We start from the raw sequence: 21,323 nt of genomic DNA, 5'->3' as shown, positions 1-21,323 counted from the left end.
GGCAAGTCAGGAGGGACAATCCTAACGAGGGCTTGCAGGTACGTTAGTGGCATTGTATTATACCATCATTAGATATTTTTTACGAAAGTGACGGGTAAAAAGTCACACTTTCGCCTAGTATCACTCTTAAGTCCTTTATTAAACAAGTGACTCTAGTGCTACGTTGTGCGTTTTTCTTGCGCAGGAGTAGTCGTTGGACGGCAATCGACGACGTCACTAAACGTGACAGGAAGTGTTCTGTTGCTAGACGTCAGCTGATAAAGCGACAACAACTTTTACAGCTCCAACGGTCCAAGGTTTGTCTGTTAAGTGAATCATACCTATTACATTTAAAGTTTTATTTCCGCTAGCATCTATTCTACGAAAAGATGACGTCGATGTTGGAACAGCGTCGTCTTGTATTGGCTTGTGGGCTTGGCTAGTGTGTTAGCTTGCAATGGTCGTTAATTAATGTTAGCTGCCAGTTGACTAACCAGCCAACACCTCGCAGCTAGCTTTAACACTTGAAACATAGCTGTCGAAGCAATAGTGTACAATTACAACTCGTTAAGTAGTTGTTTTAGTAGATGATTAGTGTGAACCACGTTTAGCACCGCTGGGGCTAACGATCCAAAGGTAGCGTTAACTCATTTATCTCAATATTGGGAAAAGTTACAATTGATCGAATATTAACATGTCAATTAACTGATAACTGATCCACATAATTGTTTTCATTGTTTATTGTAGGGTTTTAACTAAGCCTGGCATTATATTCAGAATTGATACATGTTTTCCTTATCAGATGTGTGTATGTGTATATTTACATTTATAATTTCTTACCTGTGACTCATACTAAATTATTATATAGAATTAATATAAGCAACTCTTGACATTTGCGAGGATGTATTCTTAATGTGTTTATCAACAGGTTAGTGCAGTTAAAAGATGATAAAAACTGGAACCTATTAGTCAATTTAACGTCTAATTTTCCATTTCAAGCATAGTCCCAGCTGTTCAGACACAAAACCGTGTTGAGTGTGAGAGTTCCTTCATCACCTCTGAAAAAGTTGCCTTGATGAAGATGATGAGATACACTCTAGATGGTTTGAAGACCATTATTTAAGATTACTTTGTCAAAACATTGTGTGTTTCCTCTACAGATGGCCTACCCTAAAACCCACAACCCGTTTGCAGACGATGACGAAGAGGAAGATTTTCGGCCTAAAAGAAGGGGGTTCGACGACGACCCCGATGACAGCGGGATGAGTGACCCAGAGAGGAGACAGAGGCACCTCCAGCAGGAAGTGATGCGTACAGCTCAGTCTGCCGTGGACAGCACTCACCGTTCCCTCGGCCTCATCTATGAATCAGAGAAGATTGGTGTGGAAACTGCAGAGGTATGTCAAACTAATCACTTTCACCCTGCCACGTTATGTCTCTGAGAGGGTGACGGTCATTCTTCTCTTTCCACCTCTTTTTCACTGTAGGAGCTGACGCGACAGGGTGAGGTTCTGAAGAGGACCGACAAGATGATGGACAACATGGATCAGGACTTGAAGATCAGTCAGAAGCACATTAACAGTATCAAGAGTGTGTGGGGCGGCCTTGTCAGTTATTTCAAGGGCAAGCCAGAGACACAGCCACCACCTGAGGAGCCCAAAGCCTACCAGGCCAACGACCGGTAAGATTCAGTCCAATATTCTTAGAAATATGTTTTTGTTTATAATAATATGACAGAAATTCCAAGCTCGCCGAAATGTAATGTTGATGTGCTTTTGTAATGTGTCAATCTCTGTATTATTTATACATGATGCGTTTCAGAGTTCATGTTTGAGATCACATTTTACAACAAATCCATTACCAATGACCCACAACTATTCTTTGGGTGATGCTACCAGCTTCTCGTCATTGAATGTCCTTCACTAAACGGCTGAACAGTACTTATCTGACTTTCTCAGATTACAGAATGCGATTTCCAGCAGCAGAGAGCATGAAGATAAGTACCAAGCCAGCCACCCCAATCTAAGAAAGCTGGAAACAGGAGGTAAGTTGTTTGCATAAGAACCTCGGCATGGCAGGACCACAACGTGGCTGCTACCATTAACGATTTCTGTGTTCCAGGATTTGGAGCTTCTGCATCAATAGATGACAACTCATCGAGACAGAATGGATATCCTCAGAACAGACACCTCAGGGATGCTCACCAGACCCTCGACAACAATTTAGGTAAAAAACATTTTCGCCTTATTAATTCTTTTATTTCTACTCGATTTTAATATACAGATTTATGCATTCACATTGAGTTGGAAGCTTCTAGTAATGTTTAAGTGCTATTTCCTATAATTTTGGTATTGTAATTCCATTTTTTTTTCTGAATTTCAAAATTGCTTTAATTTACCACATATTGCCTTACAACATCATCAAATCCCTTAAGTTGTATGTCGATCCAAACTAATGTTGATGTCCCTTAATAGATGAGATGTGCAGTGGCTTGAGTAGACTGAAGAACATTGGACTCGGTCTCCAGTCTGAGATTCAAGACCAGGACGACTCCATTGATTCTCTGATGAATAAAGTGGACAAGATGGATCTCAAGATCCACAACACGAACCAACAGATCAAAAACCTCAAATAAAAAATTAAAATGTGGATTCATCTTAGGAAGACAAAAGATAAGAGTTAATTCTCTCACTTGTGGTCCATATTGTTTTCTTTATTACTCATTCATTTGCATAAATCCCCCCATCTACCCAGTTTTCTACCTACATGTTGATGTAATGAATTCCTCCACCTCACAATAACTGTCTTGTTGACATGCTCTTAGCAGGGAAGGTTCTACTCCGTGTGTGTGTGAGATGTAAGGTCTTACAGTTAAAATCACTTCGTTTCTCAGCCAGTCTTCAGTGGGTGGCTGGTTTCGTTGATATAGTTTGATTGACCAAAGGTAATTGGCCACTTGCTTTCTAATTATTCATCAAATCAAATGAATGGTTTGACAAATGAAGAAGAGCTGTTTAAAAAACTGAATTAATAACATGGCAAATAGGCACGGCATATGTCCAAAACTAGAATGTTTTGTGTGTATGGTTCATATGTCAATGCTGACTTACTGGACCCGCCTCCTGAACTGAACACATGGGAAGTCACCGTTGCCTTATACATAATGTGTACAGTAGACTAGCTATTTGTCTTACTATGAGATGTTTCAATTTGTTTTATTCTTTGGTTTTTAGCCCCTAGCTTTATATGAATTGTTTATAATGCTGAATATTATATTGAATTGTGCAGAATGTCAAACATACATAATGTGAACAAGCGAGCTGTGAATATTAACACTCGAATTAACACCGAAGTGATACCCCACCACCCCATTATTATCAGAATATATATTCTGTTGACCACGGCAGTTTTTTTTTTGTGTTTTTTTTTACAAATTATATACAAGCTTGTTCCACTGGAAAAATCCCAAATAAGAAAACACACAAGGATCCGCGGTCACCGTGATTAATTTTGATCATGTATATTAAGTATTCCAATAAATACTTAATAAACCAATAAAAGTACCCAATAAAAATATATAACAGGAGTCTCAAGGGTTTATTGTGATTCTGTTGAAGTGGAGCGGCAAGTCAAAAGCACCACAAGGTGGCGCCACAGTTCCAGGCTGGAACTTACGTGAAGTCCTGCAGAAAGATGCCGATGTTCATCATTCATTTGATGGTGTGTGTTGACGCAATCTGACTGTTTTTGTTTTAATGCATTGAGATATAGCAACTCCTGTCACCTTCAAAACAAGACATTTAGGATTGTATTTCAATGTGATCGTGTGTGCGTGTGTGTTGACTGTTCTGGATGGCGTACCAGCTGTGTTGCAGTTTGTAGTTCAGGTCCTCATGTCAAGGCATCTATTCATTATCATTCCTCTGTGTTGGACCAGCTGCTACTACAGCGGCAACAGGCCCTCATTAGGATGACTTGCTAATTACAGTACACACTTCGCAAAAACACACACACACGTGTCTCTCTCTCTCTCTCTCTCTCTCTCTCTCTCTCTCTCTATATATATATATATATATATATACTGTATACACACACACACACTGGGGTAACACAGAGGGGCAAACGTGGGTACCAACTACCCAGGGGCCCCAAGCTGCAGGAGGCCCCTGCATGTCTGAACTAGAAGGGGTTTATGTGAGTTCTCAAAGCTTTGCATGTGTGGATGTTGTTTTTCATTTATTTCGATATGAAACAGAACCGCCAACCAATCCAAACCAAGATGAATGGAATCTGATCACTATGAAGTGTCCAAAATGTGTGGATGGCTGGACACAGATGTTAAGGGTGGTGATGGGTGGTGTAGTCCAACCCTGTACTTTTAACTGACTCCTCCACCCACATACGAACGAGTAAACAAGGTGGACAGAATAGCAGGTTATTGTGCCATCACTTACGCAATAGGATAGGAGAGGAGAAGTCAAGGATGCCAAGAGACAAAGCAAGGCAGCCGTGCAGATAAATCAACTTCACAGTCTCCATTTTTTCGTTTGGGTCAAGGAAAAGATGCAGCTAGTTGCAGAGAACATTTTTGTAGCTGCAGGATAGAAAAGTCTGTTCAGTCGGGCCCCTCCTTTCAAGGTTTCACTTGCTTTTGCGACTCAGATGTAATCCAGTCAGATTACATCTGATAGATAAATACAGTGCTGAAGCGACCTCAGGTGGAGGTGATGCCTCACATCTAACGCCACTGCCAATAAACGGAAGTCACCCCTGGGTTCTTTCCCTTAACGCCGTCCGTGGGGGCCAGGAGGGCTTTGAACAGCTGTCTTGTCAAAAGCAAACAGTGGCCGCGCTGTGACAAAGGGCGCCGGTGCTGGAATGCCCCCCTTTTCACCGGGCGTAATCCCAGAACACACTGCTGTCGGAGCCCATCAGGCACTGGGCCAGAGACGGGCCTTCCTGCCCTTTGGAAAGCGGGTTAGCAGCAGAGGCAGGGCGGCCAGGGGGGTAAAGCCTGCTTCAGAGGGGATGGACTGTCAGGCTGACAGCACTCTATTGCCACTGTTGTAGTAAGAGAAAATAAAGAGTTGTGCTGACTGAGGGGAGTTTGGTAGGGATCTGGGGAGAGGGAGGAGGGAGGAGTGCAGAGAAAGGGAGGGAGGGCAGCTGGAGAGATTAATCAAGGAGGTTAAGTTCAACTACGAGTGGAACACATGAAAGTAGCCAGAAGCCATGTCTCTGCGCCATTGTAAAGAACGTGTCTCAACTCTTAACCCAACAAGAGTATGTAATGTTTACATCCTCAAATGCAGCAGTTGGGTTTCACCTCACCTTCATGTTACCTGCTTCTTGATGAAGGGCTACAGCCTGAGCAAGCGTGACATGCGGTTTGGCAAATGTTCAAACTGTCAGCAAGCGCAGGCTCAGAGTCAAGGTTGAGAAAAAGCAGGATTACACACATTAGTTCTCCATTTCGCTTGTCGTCATCCCTGTTTACACCGCCGGACAGAGAATGCCAAGAATGTGACGAAATGTGTCGATAGGTACGTACGTTTGCATAGAGTTCTGTATGCTCAGCCGCACACTTCTTTTAAGTTAAATGTTGCATGTTAGCACTGGTCTAACTGAGGGACTATACTTATGGTAGTAATTTCAGAGGAGAGATGGTCTGGGTGGTAAACGCAGCGATGCAAACCGCCCACGTTAGAAAATATGACAAGAGGAGGGGGGGGATGTGTGTAAGTTGTTTATTCTCACTAATGGACAGTGTACAGAGTATGCCGTGCTGCACTAATAACATGATAGCTTGTTTTATAATAAATAAACACACAAACAGACATGGGAGAGAGAGAGAGAGAGAGAGAGAGAGAGAGAGAGAGAGAGAGAGAGAGAGAGAGAGAGAGAGAGAGAGAGAGAGAGAGAGAGAGAGAGAGGCCTTTTTACTGGGACTACATGAGTCCTCTTCTTAAACCAGAAGTGCAAGAGTTGCAGGAAGGCTTACTGACTCCTGTTTTAAAGAAAATGCAAAGTCAGTAAGGGGGCAGAGAAGAATAAGAAGTGCAGATCAAGGAGCTGTGGGGAGGAGATTGTGTTAATGAATAAAGTGGGAGTTAACATGGCTGCATGCAATAGTAATAGTGGGTGACACTTGTGACGGTTAATGGGATTTTCAGGGAGTGAAAGAGAAGACCGAAGCGGTTCTTTTCAGTCTTGGACACAGAGGGACAGAGAGAACCACGGTGAAATTCTCCTAAATGGCTCTTATCCTCTCCAACGATATTGGGTCTATACGGACAGGACTGGTTGCAGCTACTTTAAACTACTTAAACCATCAGTGGCTGACAGTCGGAGGAGGCAAACATGAAAGAGGAAGCTTGATGGGATACAAGCACCTGAGAATCAACACCTGATGTTTAACTTGACTTGCTGGTATAAATCTTTTTTGTTCAAAAGACATAATAATAATAATAATAATAATAATAATAATAATAATAATAATAATAATAATAATAATAATAATAATAATAATAATAATAATAATAATAATAGGTACAACATTGTTCTACACAGATATATTGACTCAAGTTTTCTAGCAATGGATACAATTTGGATGAACCAGTTCTCAGCACCTCCAGCCTGCAGGTGGTTTCGGGACCCTGGCTGGGGCTTAAACTGGGGGCAGCAGCTGCTGTTTTGGAGTTTTAACTGATGGTTACAATTAAGTGTAGCTATATAGACACATATACATAACACATAAACAATCAAAAGTAGAAAATGTATAAAGCAAAATATTATATTTAGATATTTATACATTGCGCATTAACAAATGCACTTGCGTTGATGGAGGTAGATAGCAAAGATTCAGAGGTAAAAAGGTATATAGATGTTGCTGTGCTTCGGAGAGAGTAAGTGCACAACGTGGCTGTAAAATCGGAAGTTAAATGCAAGAGTTTCTGTGTGCTTAGTAATAGTGTGTACAGTACAGAGCATGAGGTGAAAGGAAAAGAGTGGCAGGATGCTGCTGATCTCCTTGAGTTACCCATCCAGTAATCTGGATCGGAGGGGTCTGGCTTGGCTGGCAGGGTTCTCCACAGGCAGCAGGGAAATCGCGTCCCTGCGTATGGATGTCTGGGGGTTTTGTGTGTCGGCTCACACGAAAAGCACAGAGTATGGAGGACACCGGCAGGCCTCGGAGGATGACTCTCGCACCCAGGAACCATGACAGCCCGGGACTGAAGCTGCTGCCCAGAACGTTCTAGGAAGAAAAGGGCCATCATATATTATATGTATCATATATTAGGCAGGACATGGTAACAATATGGGGAAATATATTTAATGTACATTTGCAACTCTACGGTCTGGTAGAAATGTGACTGAGATGTCAAGGCACCAATATTATTGAAATATTTTACAATACCCAGTAATACATGCGTTGGGTTTGAACTATTTTTTCCAAATTATTCAACGCAGACAAACTAATGAATGTTTTTTTTATGACTGCACGCTTTTTAAATCATGCATTGCCAAACTTATACTTAGTTCCTTTCAGTGTCTTGCTCATGGGCTTTTCTCTTAGTGCTGACAATAAATGGTTAAATTTGTAGTTTTCTCCAGTGAGTCTGTACAGCTACATTAAAAGCTCCCACTTCCCCGAAAACTGAAAACTGTCAGGGGTGTTATGGTTGAACATGTCTTTTTTATTTTTGGTTTCCTGGTTTACCTGGTGCTCTCGAGGCCGTCGCCTCCGCAGCGGTCTGATTTTGACATGGCATCACTCTGACACTCTGCACAGATCAGCCTCTCTCTCACCAGCTGAGCGCTCCATAGTTTGAGTTTGCATGCTGCGCTGGCCTGTTTCACCCGCAGGTACACACAGTAACTGCAAGCAGAGTGAATGGGGGAGAGAATGGAAAGGTGTCAAAAATAATAATTGAGCCTGTTTCACATACATTTGATTGTTACATCTGGCAAAAACAAACAAACAAAAATCAAATAGCACATTTCTGATAATCCTGGAGAACTGAGCTGGAGCCTCTAACCCTTTGGCCAAGAGCTCAACAAGCTTTGGACTGTTATCATTTACTCACATACACCACCACAACATCAAACAGGAACATGGAAACCCAGACGGATCTACTCTTCCCTACCCTTGGAGTAGTTCAAGAGTAAAATGCAATCCAACGCGGCTTGTTTGCTGGAAGCCAAGTGGTGATCCAACCCAGTGAGTTGTGTTTAATCACAACACTACTCAGAAAAAAGACAAATCAAACCTTCCGATAAGAGATTTGTTCCATTTGAAGGCGATGTCACAGTTACCAGCAGTATCCTAATATCAACATGGCTCAAGCTTTCCAGTGGAAAATAATAAAATAGTCTTGTTTTTCTGCTCGCCGTGTCCTCCAGCATGTCACTTTGACTTACTGCACTATTTATTTTGTCTCTGATTCAGTCAGTTGTGAGGAAATCAGTGGGCTGGGTTAGGAGCCTGGAATCGGGCCTGTGGTTAACACAAGCTTTTAACATTTAGTCAGTAAACTCCTCTTGTGAACTTTTGAGCTTTAATATAGTTTAAAAAAAGGCAGTAACTAACAAGTGGAGTCATCATGTGGACTTCTCTGCCTCCATAGTCTCGTTGTGCTCCTGATCATGTGACCGTGGTGAAGATTAGCTCGCTGAAAAGAGCTTGTACGTATCCACAGAGCTTAAAGCATACGCTGCTCTATCATCTATTTAACTCTAAGTAGACCATCATTTACTAAACATCATGCTGTGTTGAAGAATTCTTGATTGAAATCATCAACTCATGTTTACCGAGGCGATAAATAAATACAAAATGAGAATAAGGTAATTACTCACATTTAAAGTAAAGCACACTACATAACAGCCTCCTGCAATTTTTCACCTCCACATCATCATCAGTTCATTTATTTTAACTCGAGATCCAAAGACAACAACTGATCATCCGTACATGTCATCTTAACCCCCTTGCTTCTTGTGTCTATCAGGACACCAGATGTCTGTGTGAAATCACTCCAACTCTGTCTCATACATGCAGGGCGGCTGGCTTTTATGAGTAATGTTCTTCCAATCCCCTGATTGTATTTCAGTCAAAACAAATGTATCCGATGTCCATTTTAATCAGTGTGAAAGGCTGTCAGGAAACCAGTGGATTTTATTCCCTACGTGGTCTCTGATTTTTCCAGCCCTGAGAACATCTGCAATCGGCTCAGATCAAAGATGACATCCAAGCGGGGAGGGGGGGTTTGCCTCTTACATGGATTATGGTTGCCTTATCTGTAAAGGTCAGCTCATGATGCAAATATTCAATGACAGCCTTCGAGTTACACATTTAAAGCAATTGCGAGGTTCTGCGTGCTATGGCAACCTTGGACTTGGTCTGTATTCTCTAATCATTTGGAGCACAAAGTTGGTCTTCAGGTGACCTTAGAAACTAAGTCAAAACTGAGGAAACACTGATATGAACCTGAAGTAAATATCCAGCTGTATCAGAGAAGTTTAAAAGGCAGCCTTGGTGCTGCAACAAGAGGTTTATACAAAAAAAAAGTCTTCTTATATGAAATGATTGCTGGCACAAATACATAGCGTATTGTCGGTTTTAATCATAGTTACGAGTTGTGCTTTGAAAGATATTAATGCGTTTGAAATACTGAATTGGTCAATTTTACGCCAAATGCAGAGATAGCTAAATGGATTTTTGAAATGGAGCTCTTTAGTCGCTTTAAAATCTAAATCTCTGTACAGGATACACATTTTCACACATTCCCCCCCCCCCCCCCCCCCCTCTCCTAATCGATGGCACATGAAAGCCAGCTGCAGTCAGTCTCCAGTCTGATAATGGACGCCTTACCTGGCCTTCTCCTCCTTCATCAGCATGTGTGGTCGTCTCCAAGGGTCCTTGAAGTTCCTCTTAAAAGAATCAGGCAGGATCTTTGCCACCTCTGCAGGTCAGAGAAGGCAACAGTCATGTCAGACAAGCACTTGTTTTAAAAAAAAAAAGTGGAAGTGGAAGTATAAACACCTCCAACATTTCATCCATAGCATCTTATCTCATGACTCAGTGTGTCAAATGACTCAAAGTGTTGCTTTTTTCTTGGAAAGTTTCTACTTGGAAAGCAGAATAAGGCATTTGAAATGGCAAATCAATACGTAACAGAGTTCAGAGTGGGAGGTGCATGCAGAAAAAAAGGTCCCGTCCTCTCACCTTTCGCGGTGCTGCATACGGCGTTGTTTCCAAAGCATCCTCGGCGTTGTTTGAGGTCAGGACAGGGCGTGCCTCCGTTTCTAGGGGGAACGGACACTTGGCGACTCCTCTCTGTGCTGCCCACTCCACATGGAGACGTACAGGATGACCAGGGGCCCCACGTTCCCACCACACAGTCAATGGCTGCTAGGGGAAGCAGGGAGACCGATAGATCAGCTGAGGGTTATACATAAAGATTATATCAGGAGAAAAATGGGGGGAAAGCTTAGGGGTGAAGCAATCCAGTTTTACAAAAGTCCCACCCAATACCACGTTACATTGTTACCAAGTTACATACAGAGATAGTTAAGTACATGTCAGGAAGGTTGAAAGGCAACAAGGCAGAAAAGAAAGAAAAAGATATCTGTATGAGAGAGACTCCGACGCGCTCTCTCCTACAAAAATGAACTGTCCTTTACCCCAGAGGGTAGTTGGAAACTTCCCCTAATCTTTGCCGTTGTGCTGAACTGCACGGCTGAAAGGTTTTAGCAGCAGCACACACCCAGATATGGAGTTGCATAATATTGTGTCGGGCATTTACACAGGTAGGTGGGCGGGAAACGAGTGAGTGACTGGGTCATTACCATCCACTAATCAGCCAGACCCCAGACTCAGGAAGTCTGTGACCCAGGTCACATGTGCACGGGCCATTTAAATAAGGGGGCTAATTTTTTTGCATCCTGTTCTCTCTGGATTCCCTCTGCCACACATTTAAGCGCACACATAAACATACACAAATACAGAACACCACATAAACACAGCGGCAGCAGCAATCAGGCTCTCCCTTTGGTAGGCGGATTGGGCTAATTACATCGGGGTAAGAGGAAGCCGTATTAGTTAGATGGCTGGTCTGATCAAAGCCAAGGGTCTCCAGCGGTAATCAGGCTTTGTTCAACACAGACATTTAAGGCAGCCTAGGGAGGAAGTGCCCACTAAACACATAGACAAAAAATAATAATATGAAGATGTATGTTCCTACCTATGTTGGTGTAGAGCCTCTGATTTTTATTTATATACAATTTGTATACAATGAGAGCAGGTGCACACAGCTCAAAGCTCTTAGATGTTCTTGGTGAAATTATAGGGAGGGAGAAGATAAATACACCATAACTGAATCTAATCCTCCCTCGACATCGGATCTACCTCACTCTGTCTTTACACACTCACCCCACAGTACAATGCTGCAAGTGAATACGTGTGTGTGTATGTGTGTGTGTGTGTGTGTGTGTGTGTGTGTGTGTGTGTGTGAACAGGAGAAAGAGAGATAGAGCTTTCAAGGTGCCGCCTGTTCGGTTCATTCCCATGGTCCTGTTGGGCTTTCGGAGAGGGGGGCGGCTGTCTCAGTGACACAGCCGATCCACAAAGCCACTGTGGAATCTCTGCATTCCTGCACATTAGTGCTGCCCACCTGACACTCGCCTTTTCCCAGATCATCACACACACGCACGCACACACACACACACACACACACACACACACACACACACACACGCATCGAAAACAATTTCTGTCTGATAAACCCACCCACTCTTGCTTGTTCCACCCTAAAACACACAGACATACACATTACATACTGTAAAGTGACTTTCTTTCAAGAATGGTGAAGGGCGTGATAGAATCAGACACCACAGCCTCCACCTCTCCTTATCCTTACTCTTCGCCTTTCCTTCCCTCACATCCTCATTTTCATGTTGCTGTTCTTCTGTCTTGAAGTGGGAAAAACGCAAGCAAGCAGGGCAAGTTCCTTACAGCATGGGGGGGGGGCAATGAAACCTGTAGGTTCAGTGAGTTCCCGCAGCTCCCCCCCCCCTCCACACACACACACACACCAACAGGTCTAAGGCCTTGTCTGGAAGTCTCAGCCTGTTGGCCCCAAGCCGCCAGAGGTCAGAAGGCAATTACCAAACTGTGGTGGTCCCCCGCTCTGTCCCACCACCCACATGATAACCCTGCTGACAGCCCGACACAGCCTGACCCACAGACTTTGCAGCCACCGTTGTCCCCTGTCGCCATTGTTGACGAGAAAGTCCCCAGTTGGAAAGCACGCCACCACCTCCGACCTCTGACCCCAATACAGGAAACAAATGGCACTCGTTGTCAGCATGTTCGGGCTTTTGTCTTTTCGATCAGCTGGTTTTTTTACTGAGTGTTTTCAACAACTCTAATGTTAAATACTTAAATACTTCTATAATTAAACAGAGACAGAGTTTTACCTGCCACTGACTTTAGAACGCCATAAAGTCTCTAGAGTCTAGCTATAGCTAAACCTAAAAAAATATATATTATACTGGTTGGGCTCAGTTTGAAGGTGATGTACACCAATGAGGATTTAGCAACATTTGAATTAAATTGTGGACACATAAATACACTCAAATAATATTTGTATTATTTGAGTGTCAACCTCTGAATAAAGTAATAAACTGAATAAACTGCAAGGGAAGCTTCAAACATATCCTGTTTGCAGGTCTTGGGGAGGACTAATGCATAACAGAAAGAAGCCTTATGCACAAAGTCTGATAATTTAATCAGATGTTTTAGACATCAAAGCTGTATACAGGATGGTTTAAAGCAGCTTTAATTAAAAAAAAAAATACCGTTGGAAGGAGTTTCACATGAATGTCTTTAAATTAACCACTGAATGTGTATTCAACATCAGCACTTTTAACTCCTCAGTTGTCAGCCAATCTCCAGTCACACTTGTTACAGTGAGATAATGGCGTGTTGGCATTCCTTTGCTTTCTCTTTCACTCTCACTGAACTCTGCTTCCATTTTAGGGTTTCATAACAAAAGACTTATCAGACCTGCCCGCCCAATTTGCTTTATCTTCTTCTCCCTTTATCACTTTGTCCCACACTCTTCCTTGTTCTCTCTCCCCATCTGTCTCCTTTTTCAGTCCCCTTTTAGCCCCCCCCCTTTTCTGATGGGACCCAGATGTCCAGCTGCCCTACTAGAGGGCCAGTGCACCTCGAAACCTCCACAGCCGACCTCCCTCCCACGTAGGGAGCTGGGCCTTGGTCCCATCAGACAACAAGGGACGCCTGTTAAAAGGGGTGAAGGACACGCGACTGAGCACTAATAACAGGTTAGCCCATAAATGTTTCCTGTCGACGACGTGGAAAAGAGGAGCCAAGCAAAGCAGCTAATTAAAAGGATTCATTACAAACACAGCTGAGACTGATTTTCTGGCATAGATCGCACAACCTAAAAGGTTTGCATTGCATGGCCTCCCAACATAGTATTATACCATAATGGTAATAATTAAAGACATGATACACAGACAATACAAATAATAATAACAAAAGACAAATGAGACCTAAATTGAGCTAGCATGCTAACATGCTCATCATGTTAATGCTAACCTAGTCATGGTCATCATATATAGCAACCATGTTCACCCATTGCATTCACTGTGTTAGGAAGCTAACACTTGCAAATTACACAGGATCACCAACATGAATGTGTTTCATGCTAGTCAGTCATTAAACCTAGGTGTGATTTTTAACATTGACACTGATAACATTGACACTGATTATAAAACAAGACCATACTTTTTGCTGCATTGGTTCCCTCGATAAAAAGCTTTTTCCGTTGGATTTTGGATTGTTGTAGAAAATAAGCTCAGCGAACGCATGTTTATTGTACTTACAGGCTTTGTTCAGCAAGATAATCCGCACATCATGTTTAAGCATATCACTTGTTTTCCCTGCTGTTTCCCCCTTGTTTGTGAGTCTCCTGTGTGTGTGTGTGTGTGTGTGTGTGTGTGTGTGTGTGTGTGTGTGTGTGTGTGTGTGTGTGTGTGTGTGTGTGTGTGTGTGTGTGTGTGTGTGTGTGTGTGTGTGTGTGTGTGTGTGTGTCTGGGGTGTGGACTCCTAAAACACTGCTGATTGGTAGCACACTTGTGGCTTGTTTCACCTCGCCAGCCTCAGCTGTACATAAAGCTCTTTGCCGGAGCCTTCCATCGGTCTTGGTATCTCGTTGGCTCACCTCTGCCTCAGTTTTGCTCACATCAGCTTAGTTTGCTCTGCTGAACTACCTGTGTCTGTATCTCAGGCTGTCCATCTCAGCCACCCTGCCTCGCTCAGACTCCCAGCTCACCTGCCTGACTCCTCTCGTCTCCAGCCTTCCCGCTCATCACCTCTCATCTTACACATCCTCAACCCATGTTAAAACAAACAGTTCAAACTGCCCTCTGTCTCCAGCCTGTCTACCCTTGGGTCCAGTTCACCGTTAATTATTAGACAATGCAATCGGCAGAAGTGAAAAGCTACCATCAAGCTAGAAAAGAACTAGTCGCATGAGCGCAAGCACACAGAGGCGGTAAAAGCCACTTCTTACCAGCCGCCTTTTGTAAGACACGTAAATGTTTCAAAACGAAAACCTAAAATAAAAAATAAAATCTCTTAAGCTTGTGTTAATCACATATTATTTCTGGTATCTAAACAAAAATCCATTAAAAATGACTCTTGTCCCTGACAATCAAAAATCTTCTTGTTGAAAAAATACTATGAGATATGAGAACCCTTCAAGCTGCAAATGGAATAGAATGTTTGGGTTTTCTGCTCATGAAGAGGCCAGAGGAAGAGCATCAAACTAGCGACCAGCAGCATAGTGGTGTGTGTGGTATGTGAGTTCCAGGAGAAAGTGGGCGGTGAAGCTGTTTGTCCTAAAAAACGACAACAGCTGGCCCGCTTCAGCCAAGCTGGGTTAAAACATCTGAGGTTGAAGGAAGAACGTGGGGGAAGAGAAAGAGGGAGTAGGTGGAAAGACACAAACATCATGGCATGACAGCATACCATTCCTGGAAGGAGAGGAAGAGAAGCAGAAGTGCCTGAAGGAGAGACAGATGCATGTTGTGCAAACCTCTAGAGTATCTATGGCAGGAGCTCCGATATATCTTCCTGTTGGAGAATGACCAGACGCCAGGAGGAGAGGAGAGGACCTGCCCCTTCCATCCTGTTCTGGGCCAGTTTCATCCCTAGAGTCTGTGGGAGTTTAACTGTAGGACCTCTTTCTAATATCCTATATTTCTGTTAAAAGATATCCAACCAAGGAATGTCCACACACCTTACTGAAGAGGCAACAAGTGTGGCTTGTATGCTTCAAAATTATGACAGCAAAGATAAATCCTAACCCTAACCCTAACCCTCACCCGTTCATAAAGTTGTCCCACCACCGGCTTCTAATCCAGGGTCTTGTCCAATAGCGTCTTTTGGTTGCCCTCCGTCGACGTATAGGTGGATTGAGAATTTGGTGTGTGTAAATAATCCGTCTTCGCTGATCGACTACAGTAGATCTGCATTATGTCGGAGGAACAACACACACACACAGCTCGGTAATCCACCATGGTTGTCTTCTAACACGCTCATGGCTATTTGTCGGTTTCAAAACTTTTCGTTTGCATCCTCCGTTTACAGCGTTGTCATGTAATGAATAACATTAAAACACATCTAGAACAGCAAACATGCAATATAACACTCCTCAGGGGGAAATGAGCCAAGTTTAACCGCCTACTACTGTCCTGGCATGCATACAGCGTTTTAGGTTTGTTTTGAGGACTCTGTGGATTCCAAGAATTTTGTTTTCCTTAAAACATTCCAGCACCGAGCTCTGAAGTTGACGGGAACATTATCCTCACTGTTTACAACCAACACATATTCCTGCCAAATATAATATAATAATATAGTCATATAATTATAATAATGAACGACACCTCTGCAGAGAAGCGTATCAACTCTAAAGGGCTTTACGTGTTTTTGTCCAAGTGGTACAAACAGTCGACCAGGTTTTTTTTTTCCTGTCTCTCCTCTGATGTCACCCACTCTTTGCTCGGCTACAGCTGACACGACTAAATTACAGACTGTGACAGACAGTACACAGACAGACTCCTTGATGCGTTGCAGAGCGGCAGGATAAGGATCAGATACAGCTTGAGTGTAATGTGGGTGTAGGAAGTGAGCCAAGCCACATGACACATGTTGTGTTTACGGATGCCTTCAGGTTGCAGAGGGAGGAAGTCAAGGTGCTTTTAACAGCGTCGCTCAGCCCTCGCTGATCCATACAGCACATACAGGTCATGGCAAAGTCAATTACATGTTCAAAATTAAACAAATTAAAGACTGTGACCTTTAAAGGCACACTTTTTTTTCTGCTTTAAAGCTGTGAGGATAAATATTTCCAATTTGTAGATGCTTGTTTAGCTTTTCATGTCTTGAATTATATATTCCACATTCATCTGGTAAACATCCAGCCTGGAACACCTGCATCACATCACTGTGGGGTTTTTTCATCTCTATGTCACATCAGGATTGAGCCGTCAGAGTGACACGCGAGGTCCGCGGTGAGGAGGATCCTAGTCAGACACGTGCGTGAACCGACGCACATGGCGGCCGTTAGCTGACCTCCGAGGGACCAGCTGCTGTTTAACAGTACGCCGATGACTCAGCGCTGACCTGAGGTGCTTTCCTGTGCTTATTCTGTTAAGTTGCAGCTTGGCAGACACATGGGATGGATTGAGTGATGCCTGGACTCCCCTCAGCTGGCTGCTGGATGATAAATACTGTCTCTACATGCCACTTTGACTGATCGGTTGATGAAAAACACAAATTGTGACTTGAGCCTGCAGTAGTTTGTCCTGTATGTAGTTACGTTTTAGTTGCTGGTAGCCATGCATCTTGTTCATTTGTCTATGTCTCACTTTAAGAAACTATTTTCTAAAGTTTTAAGAGTTGCACTGGTGGGTTTTTAATGTTTAGCCAGATCACAAACTTCCGCAAACCATAGTTCGTATCCCGAACGCGACTGGAAGTAAAGCTTAGCACTTTGTGACATGCGTCGCTAGTCATGTGACTCCATTCCAAACTCACATGCTATTTAGTGCAATAAAAAAAGTTTGTAAGATTTGATTTGAGTTTGTCTGAAACCGAAACTAATGGTATGCAAATTGTACTATTTCTGGTAAAATATTACAGTATGCAAATGCCAGACTCTATGCCAGCATAAATATCCCACAATGCAATGTGGTAGTGACGACAAATGTCATACCAGACAGTAGGACGGACAGCTCAGCATCAATAAGGCTTCAATGTAAGTGTAAAGACTCTACTTGAATGAACGTAACGTATGTTTTTCAAATTGGTTCAGCAGACCACATGATTTTGGCAGTTTAATGTGGCTTCTCCAACTGGCAAGGAGGCTCTATAAATACTCCTGTTTTTACACACAAAAGTATGCTGAACAAAAACGATGGATTTTATTGCTCTACTCAAAATAAAAGCAGACACTATACTTACTGAGATGGATCACTTAACTCAAGTGAAGTTATTATTATTTACTTATTATTGCCCAAAATTAAGATTAACATCAAAGCGCTTTACAACCTGTACAAAATACATATTGTTTTTTAACTGAAATGAATGGATCCCCAAGTGTGAAAAACCACTAATTAATGAAACCAACACTTTACAAAAGGCCAGTTGTCATGTCAAGTATTTGAAGTCAGTTTAAATATACGTATGCCTCTTGTAAAATAATTGCAGTAGTGTACAATACTGATACTGTTTAACAGGAAGTGACAGGTGGTTCAGCTATCGTTGCAGTAAACAATGAGGTAGTAAAGTGTATTTCAGCTGCCATCGTGGTACTTTTGAACACACGTTAAAGTGATCGGGTGAGGCAGCTTCTTCACGTCACGGCACAGACACAACACTCAGAGGCTAACTATGTACATACACCCAATGGCCCTAAATAGAGGGGATCTCTGCAGCGCTTTTAGTCGCTCTTTGACTTGTGGCACCAACCCTGCAGGTGCTTGTTAGCGTGCACTTAAGACGACGGCCGCACGCTGTGTGATCCCTCCTTGTAAACTCGAGCTGTTTCAACATACTGTAAGAGCTGCCTCAGTTACAGAGTGTTTCCTCTCTGTCACATCTCAGACACAGCTCCACTGTAATCCTGACCATTTTTGGCAGTCTGTTCCCATGGTATCCATTCCCTCATTTGGCCATGTTTAGCAGCAGCCAGGATGATGAGGGAAAAGGTTATACCCACACTAAGGATTCGATGAGCAATTCAACTTGGGGCTCAGAGTGCTGTTCATTCTTTCTCCTTGAAGATATTTTTTTGTTTGTTTGTTTGTTTTCATGGCCAGGTTTAAGGGTCAAGGGTCAATCCTAAAAACTAAAAAAGCCCAGGAAGAAAGGAGATGCCCCCCTTAAAGCAAACAGCCATAATGGGCGCACTAGAGACAGCTATGTGTAGTATGTCTCACTGTCTCCATGTCACCTCGATGCCAGCCATCTCTGGCTCAAACTGGACAACAATGGACAGGCAGATCTGTGGTGCCGCTTTGAGCTCTCAAGATTTAAAAGCATCAATAATATCCGAAGTTATGATGTCACTCCCCGTCAATGAGCACAGCAGGACAGAACAAAGCAACTCACCAGATATTTGGCACACGCGCTGATAGTCCTCGCAGCAGTCTCCGGTTTTCTGACAATAGGTGTCACAGTAGCACGCGGTTTTTCTCTTGCTGTACTCAAAACATTCGTTGTTCCGGCCGGTGCAGCAGTTCGGGCTCTCCCGCTCCCTGCATCCCGCCTCAGCCCGCGGGACGAGTTCCCCGCAGAAAAACGCCAGATATCCACAAACGACGAACCCGAGACTCGCCGAGCTCCATCCGCGCACTCCCATGACGGAAACTTGCCTGGGTCCACTTGCTCCACACTCACAGACACACGCACACACACACACACACACACGCACAAACTCACACACACACACACACACACACTCTGCTGGCGTATACTTCACTGTGGATGGCGCTGATGTTTGACCTATTGTTATAAAGACACTGGTGGTAGTTTCTATATAAAAATCCAAATCCAAGGGAAGATCGGCATTGACGCCTTGACGCGAACAACTGATGCGTAAAAGTGACGACTGTGCGCGCACGAGCTCTCATCTATGTGTGTGTGTGTGTGTGTGTGTGTGTGTGTGTGTGTGTGTGTGTGTGTGTGTGTGTGTGTGTGTGTGTGTGTGTGTTGGTGTGTGCGTGTGTGTGTGTGTGTGTGTGTGTGTGTGTGTGTGTGTGTGTGTGTGTGTGTGTGTGTGTGTTGGACACCGCCCCTTATGGTTATCAGCAAAGGCTTACAGTACCAGCCTCTCTCTCTCTCTCTCTCTCTCCTCTCTCGCTCGCTCACCAGTTGCGCAATTTGTTGCTCAACATGATTTTGAGAACTACATAATTATTCTCTGTTGAGATACAAGCGAGATGCAAATCAAAAAGCCAAACACCTTTCCAAATACGCCTCAATAGAGTGCCTTGCATTAAAACCGGAACCAAAAAAAAACATTTCGAGGAATCAAACAAACAAATCGGCTACACGTTCAGCACCACGGACAGCGGCGCCGCCACTTCATATCAAAATCAGTAAATCAAGGGGAAGCTGAAAATATGAAAATACGATTCAGTCAGCAGCTGGGACGACGTCCTTTCTGAGCCACAGCAACGAAAACAATCCTCCACTCATTCCGCAGAGCATCCACCCTTTGGAGAGAAAGACTGGACAACAATTACATTACTTCCTCTTCACCGGGTTGGAGTGACTGGGGGCTCAGGAAGAAACTCAGCAAGGGGGGATGATACTCGATTAAAAGTGCTGTGTTTGTATTGCTTTACAGTGCATTGTAGCGAATTTCTCCACAAATGTTGGTTGTTTCATGCATTCATATCCTCAAGTACAGGATTAGCTGGTGTGACTGCTGTTCAAAGGCCTTTTGGTTATTTACGCTTAAACAGGTGAGCTCACTGAACCTGGTATGTCCCAACAGCCACAATATCATATATAGAGCAGTGGTTCCTAAAGGTATGAGAATGAAAAATACTGTCTGTTGCAAAATATATACATTTATTTTACAGCTAAATATCTTGCTTTTTAATTGAGAGATATGATGTTTTTTTTTATTTCCAGAGGGCTCTAAAGTCTTCAAATGAGAAAGGAAATGACTTATTTTTTAACTTACATCATCACTAAGGCCATGACTCATGTGAGGTTCAAGAGGTCACAAGCCAAACCAAAATGGTTGGGAACCACTGATATGGATTATAGTTGGTTATGAGTGTAAGTAAACTAAGTAGGGAAGCTTTATTTATACAGAACTTTAAAATACACACTGTTTCAATGTGTTTTACACGAGAAGAAGGAAAGTGGAATGAACAAAAACGTATGAAAGCGATAAGATCTGTTGTCCTCTGAAAGATTCTCCATCTCAAACATAACTAGATGAGATTGGTTCATTTCCACCTGTGGGTATTTGCACTCTACACGTTGGGCATAATAATGAAGTGCAGCTATAGAGCCACACCTCCCGATTAAAAACAGATCTCTGGGACTTCAGCAGTGATATTCAGGCCTGAGCTGTGTGTCCGTGAAGATGATGACAGATTTTTGGGGGAAATTTTGTTCCAATCCTCTCTCTGGCAGCAGAGAAGAGAAGAGGAGGAGGGAGTGATGATGATAGGATGAAGGGAGGCTGGTCGATTATTTGACCCTTCTCATAAAGCCCTATTGTACAGATATGAAGCAAGGAGGCCTCTCTCATCACTGGTGTGTGTGTGTGTGTGTGTGTGTGTGTGTGTGTGTGTGTGTGTGTGTGTGTGTGTGTGTGTGTGTGTGTGTGTGTGTGCCACAACAGTAGAGAGACTCACAGATGTGTTTGAGCCTCTGACAACAGCTCCACCTACTGTTTGAGAAGAACTGTGTTTGTGTCTCAATATCGCCGCTGAGACACAGTTCATGCTGCCATCCCAGGTCCTCTCCTGATACATGATAACTACCTGATAACTAGACTACAGTCCTACACAGTCAGTACTGTACTTTCAAAGGTATTAATCGTGTTGTATTTACTTCTACTCTACAATGGAGGCCAACATTGTACTTAAACTCCATTTTATTTACTTTAAATAGTCACTCTCTGGTCGCGTAAGCATCTAGTGCATGATCGGGATGATGCGGGATAGAGAGAGAGAGAGAGAGAGAGAGAGAGAGAGAGAGAGAGAGAGAGAGAGAGGGAGAGAGAGAGAGA

The 21,323-nt window shown here is 43.2% G+C and overlaps 2 protein-coding genes across 3 annotated transcripts; one reads left to right on the top strand and one right to left on the bottom strand.

Annotated features, from left to right (window-relative positions):
* Window positions 1-184: 184 nt before the first annotated feature.
* On the top strand, window positions 185-3,565 carry snap29 (synaptosome associated protein 29). Its single transcript, XM_084025419.1, has 6 exons — window positions 185-296; window positions 1,140-1,376; window positions 1,467-1,660; window positions 1,938-2,023; window positions 2,101-2,205; window positions 2,454-3,565. Exons 2-6 carry the CDS (start codon window positions 1,140-1,142, stop codon window positions 2,612-2,614), a joined length of 783 nt encoding a protein of 260 aa, XP_083881545.1. The 5' UTR covers window positions 185-296; the 3' UTR covers window positions 2,615-3,565.
* Window positions 3,566-5,746: 2,181 nt separating this feature from the next.
* Window positions 5,747-19,086, bottom strand: LOC311023521 (somatomedin-B and thrombospondin type-1 domain-containing protein). Of its 2 annotated transcripts, none has more exons than XM_084025417.1 (5): window positions 18,680-19,086; window positions 10,202-10,384; window positions 9,848-9,938; window positions 7,700-7,858; window positions 5,747-7,234 (listed from the first exon to the last, which is right to left on the bottom strand). In XM_084025417.1, exons 1-5 carry the CDS (start codon window positions 18,927-18,929, stop codon window positions 7,129-7,131), a joined length of 789 nt encoding a protein of 262 aa, XP_083881543.1. In that variant the 5' UTR covers window positions 18,930-19,086; the 3' UTR covers window positions 5,747-7,128. The 2 variants fall into 2 exon arrangements, with proteins under 2 accessions (XP_083881543.1, XP_083881542.1); XM_084025416.1 differs by having other exon boundaries at window positions 10,202-10,387; window positions 18,680-19,079.
* Between the last annotated feature and the right edge of the window lie 2,237 nt (window positions 19,087-21,323).

Source organism: Eutrigla gurnardus (assembly GCF_963514095.1).
Source record: "Eutrigla gurnardus genome assembly, chromosome: 13".
Classification (NCBI taxonomy): Eukaryota; Metazoa; Chordata; class Actinopteri; order Perciformes; family Triglidae; genus Eutrigla; species Eutrigla gurnardus.
This window is presented reverse-complemented; position numbering and strand designations above follow the sequence as displayed.

What these genes read in the sequence shown, in the direction of transcription:
- snap29 (XM_084025419.1), top strand. Translation starts at nt 1,140, where the DNA reads ATGGCCTACCCTAAAACCCACAACCCGTTTGCAGACGATGACGAAGAG. An exon ending in GCCTACCAGGCCAACGACCG is followed by an intron (nt 1,661 to 1,937) that starts GTAAGATTCAGT and finishes TGACTTTCTCAG; the next exon opens with ATTACAGAATGCGATTTCCA. An exon ending in AAGAAAGCTGGAAACAGGAG is followed by an intron (nt 2,024 to 2,100) that starts GTAAGTTGTTTG and finishes TCTGTGTTCCAG; the next exon opens with GATTTGGAGCTTCTGCATCA.
- LOC311023521 (XM_084025416.1), bottom strand. Translation starts at nt 18,929, where the DNA reads ATGGGAGTGCGCGGATGGAGCTCGGCGAGTCTCGGGTTCGTCGTTTGT. An exon ending in GCGCGTGTGCCAAATATCTG is followed by an intron (nt 10,388 to 18,679) that starts GTGAGTTGCTTT and finishes TGCTTCCCCTAG; the next exon opens with CAGCCATTGACTGTGTGGTG. An exon ending in ATGAAGGAGGAGAAGGCCAG is followed by an intron (nt 7,859 to 9,847) that starts GTAAGGCGTCCA and finishes CTCTGCTTGCAG; the next exon opens with TTACTGTGTGTACCTGCGGG.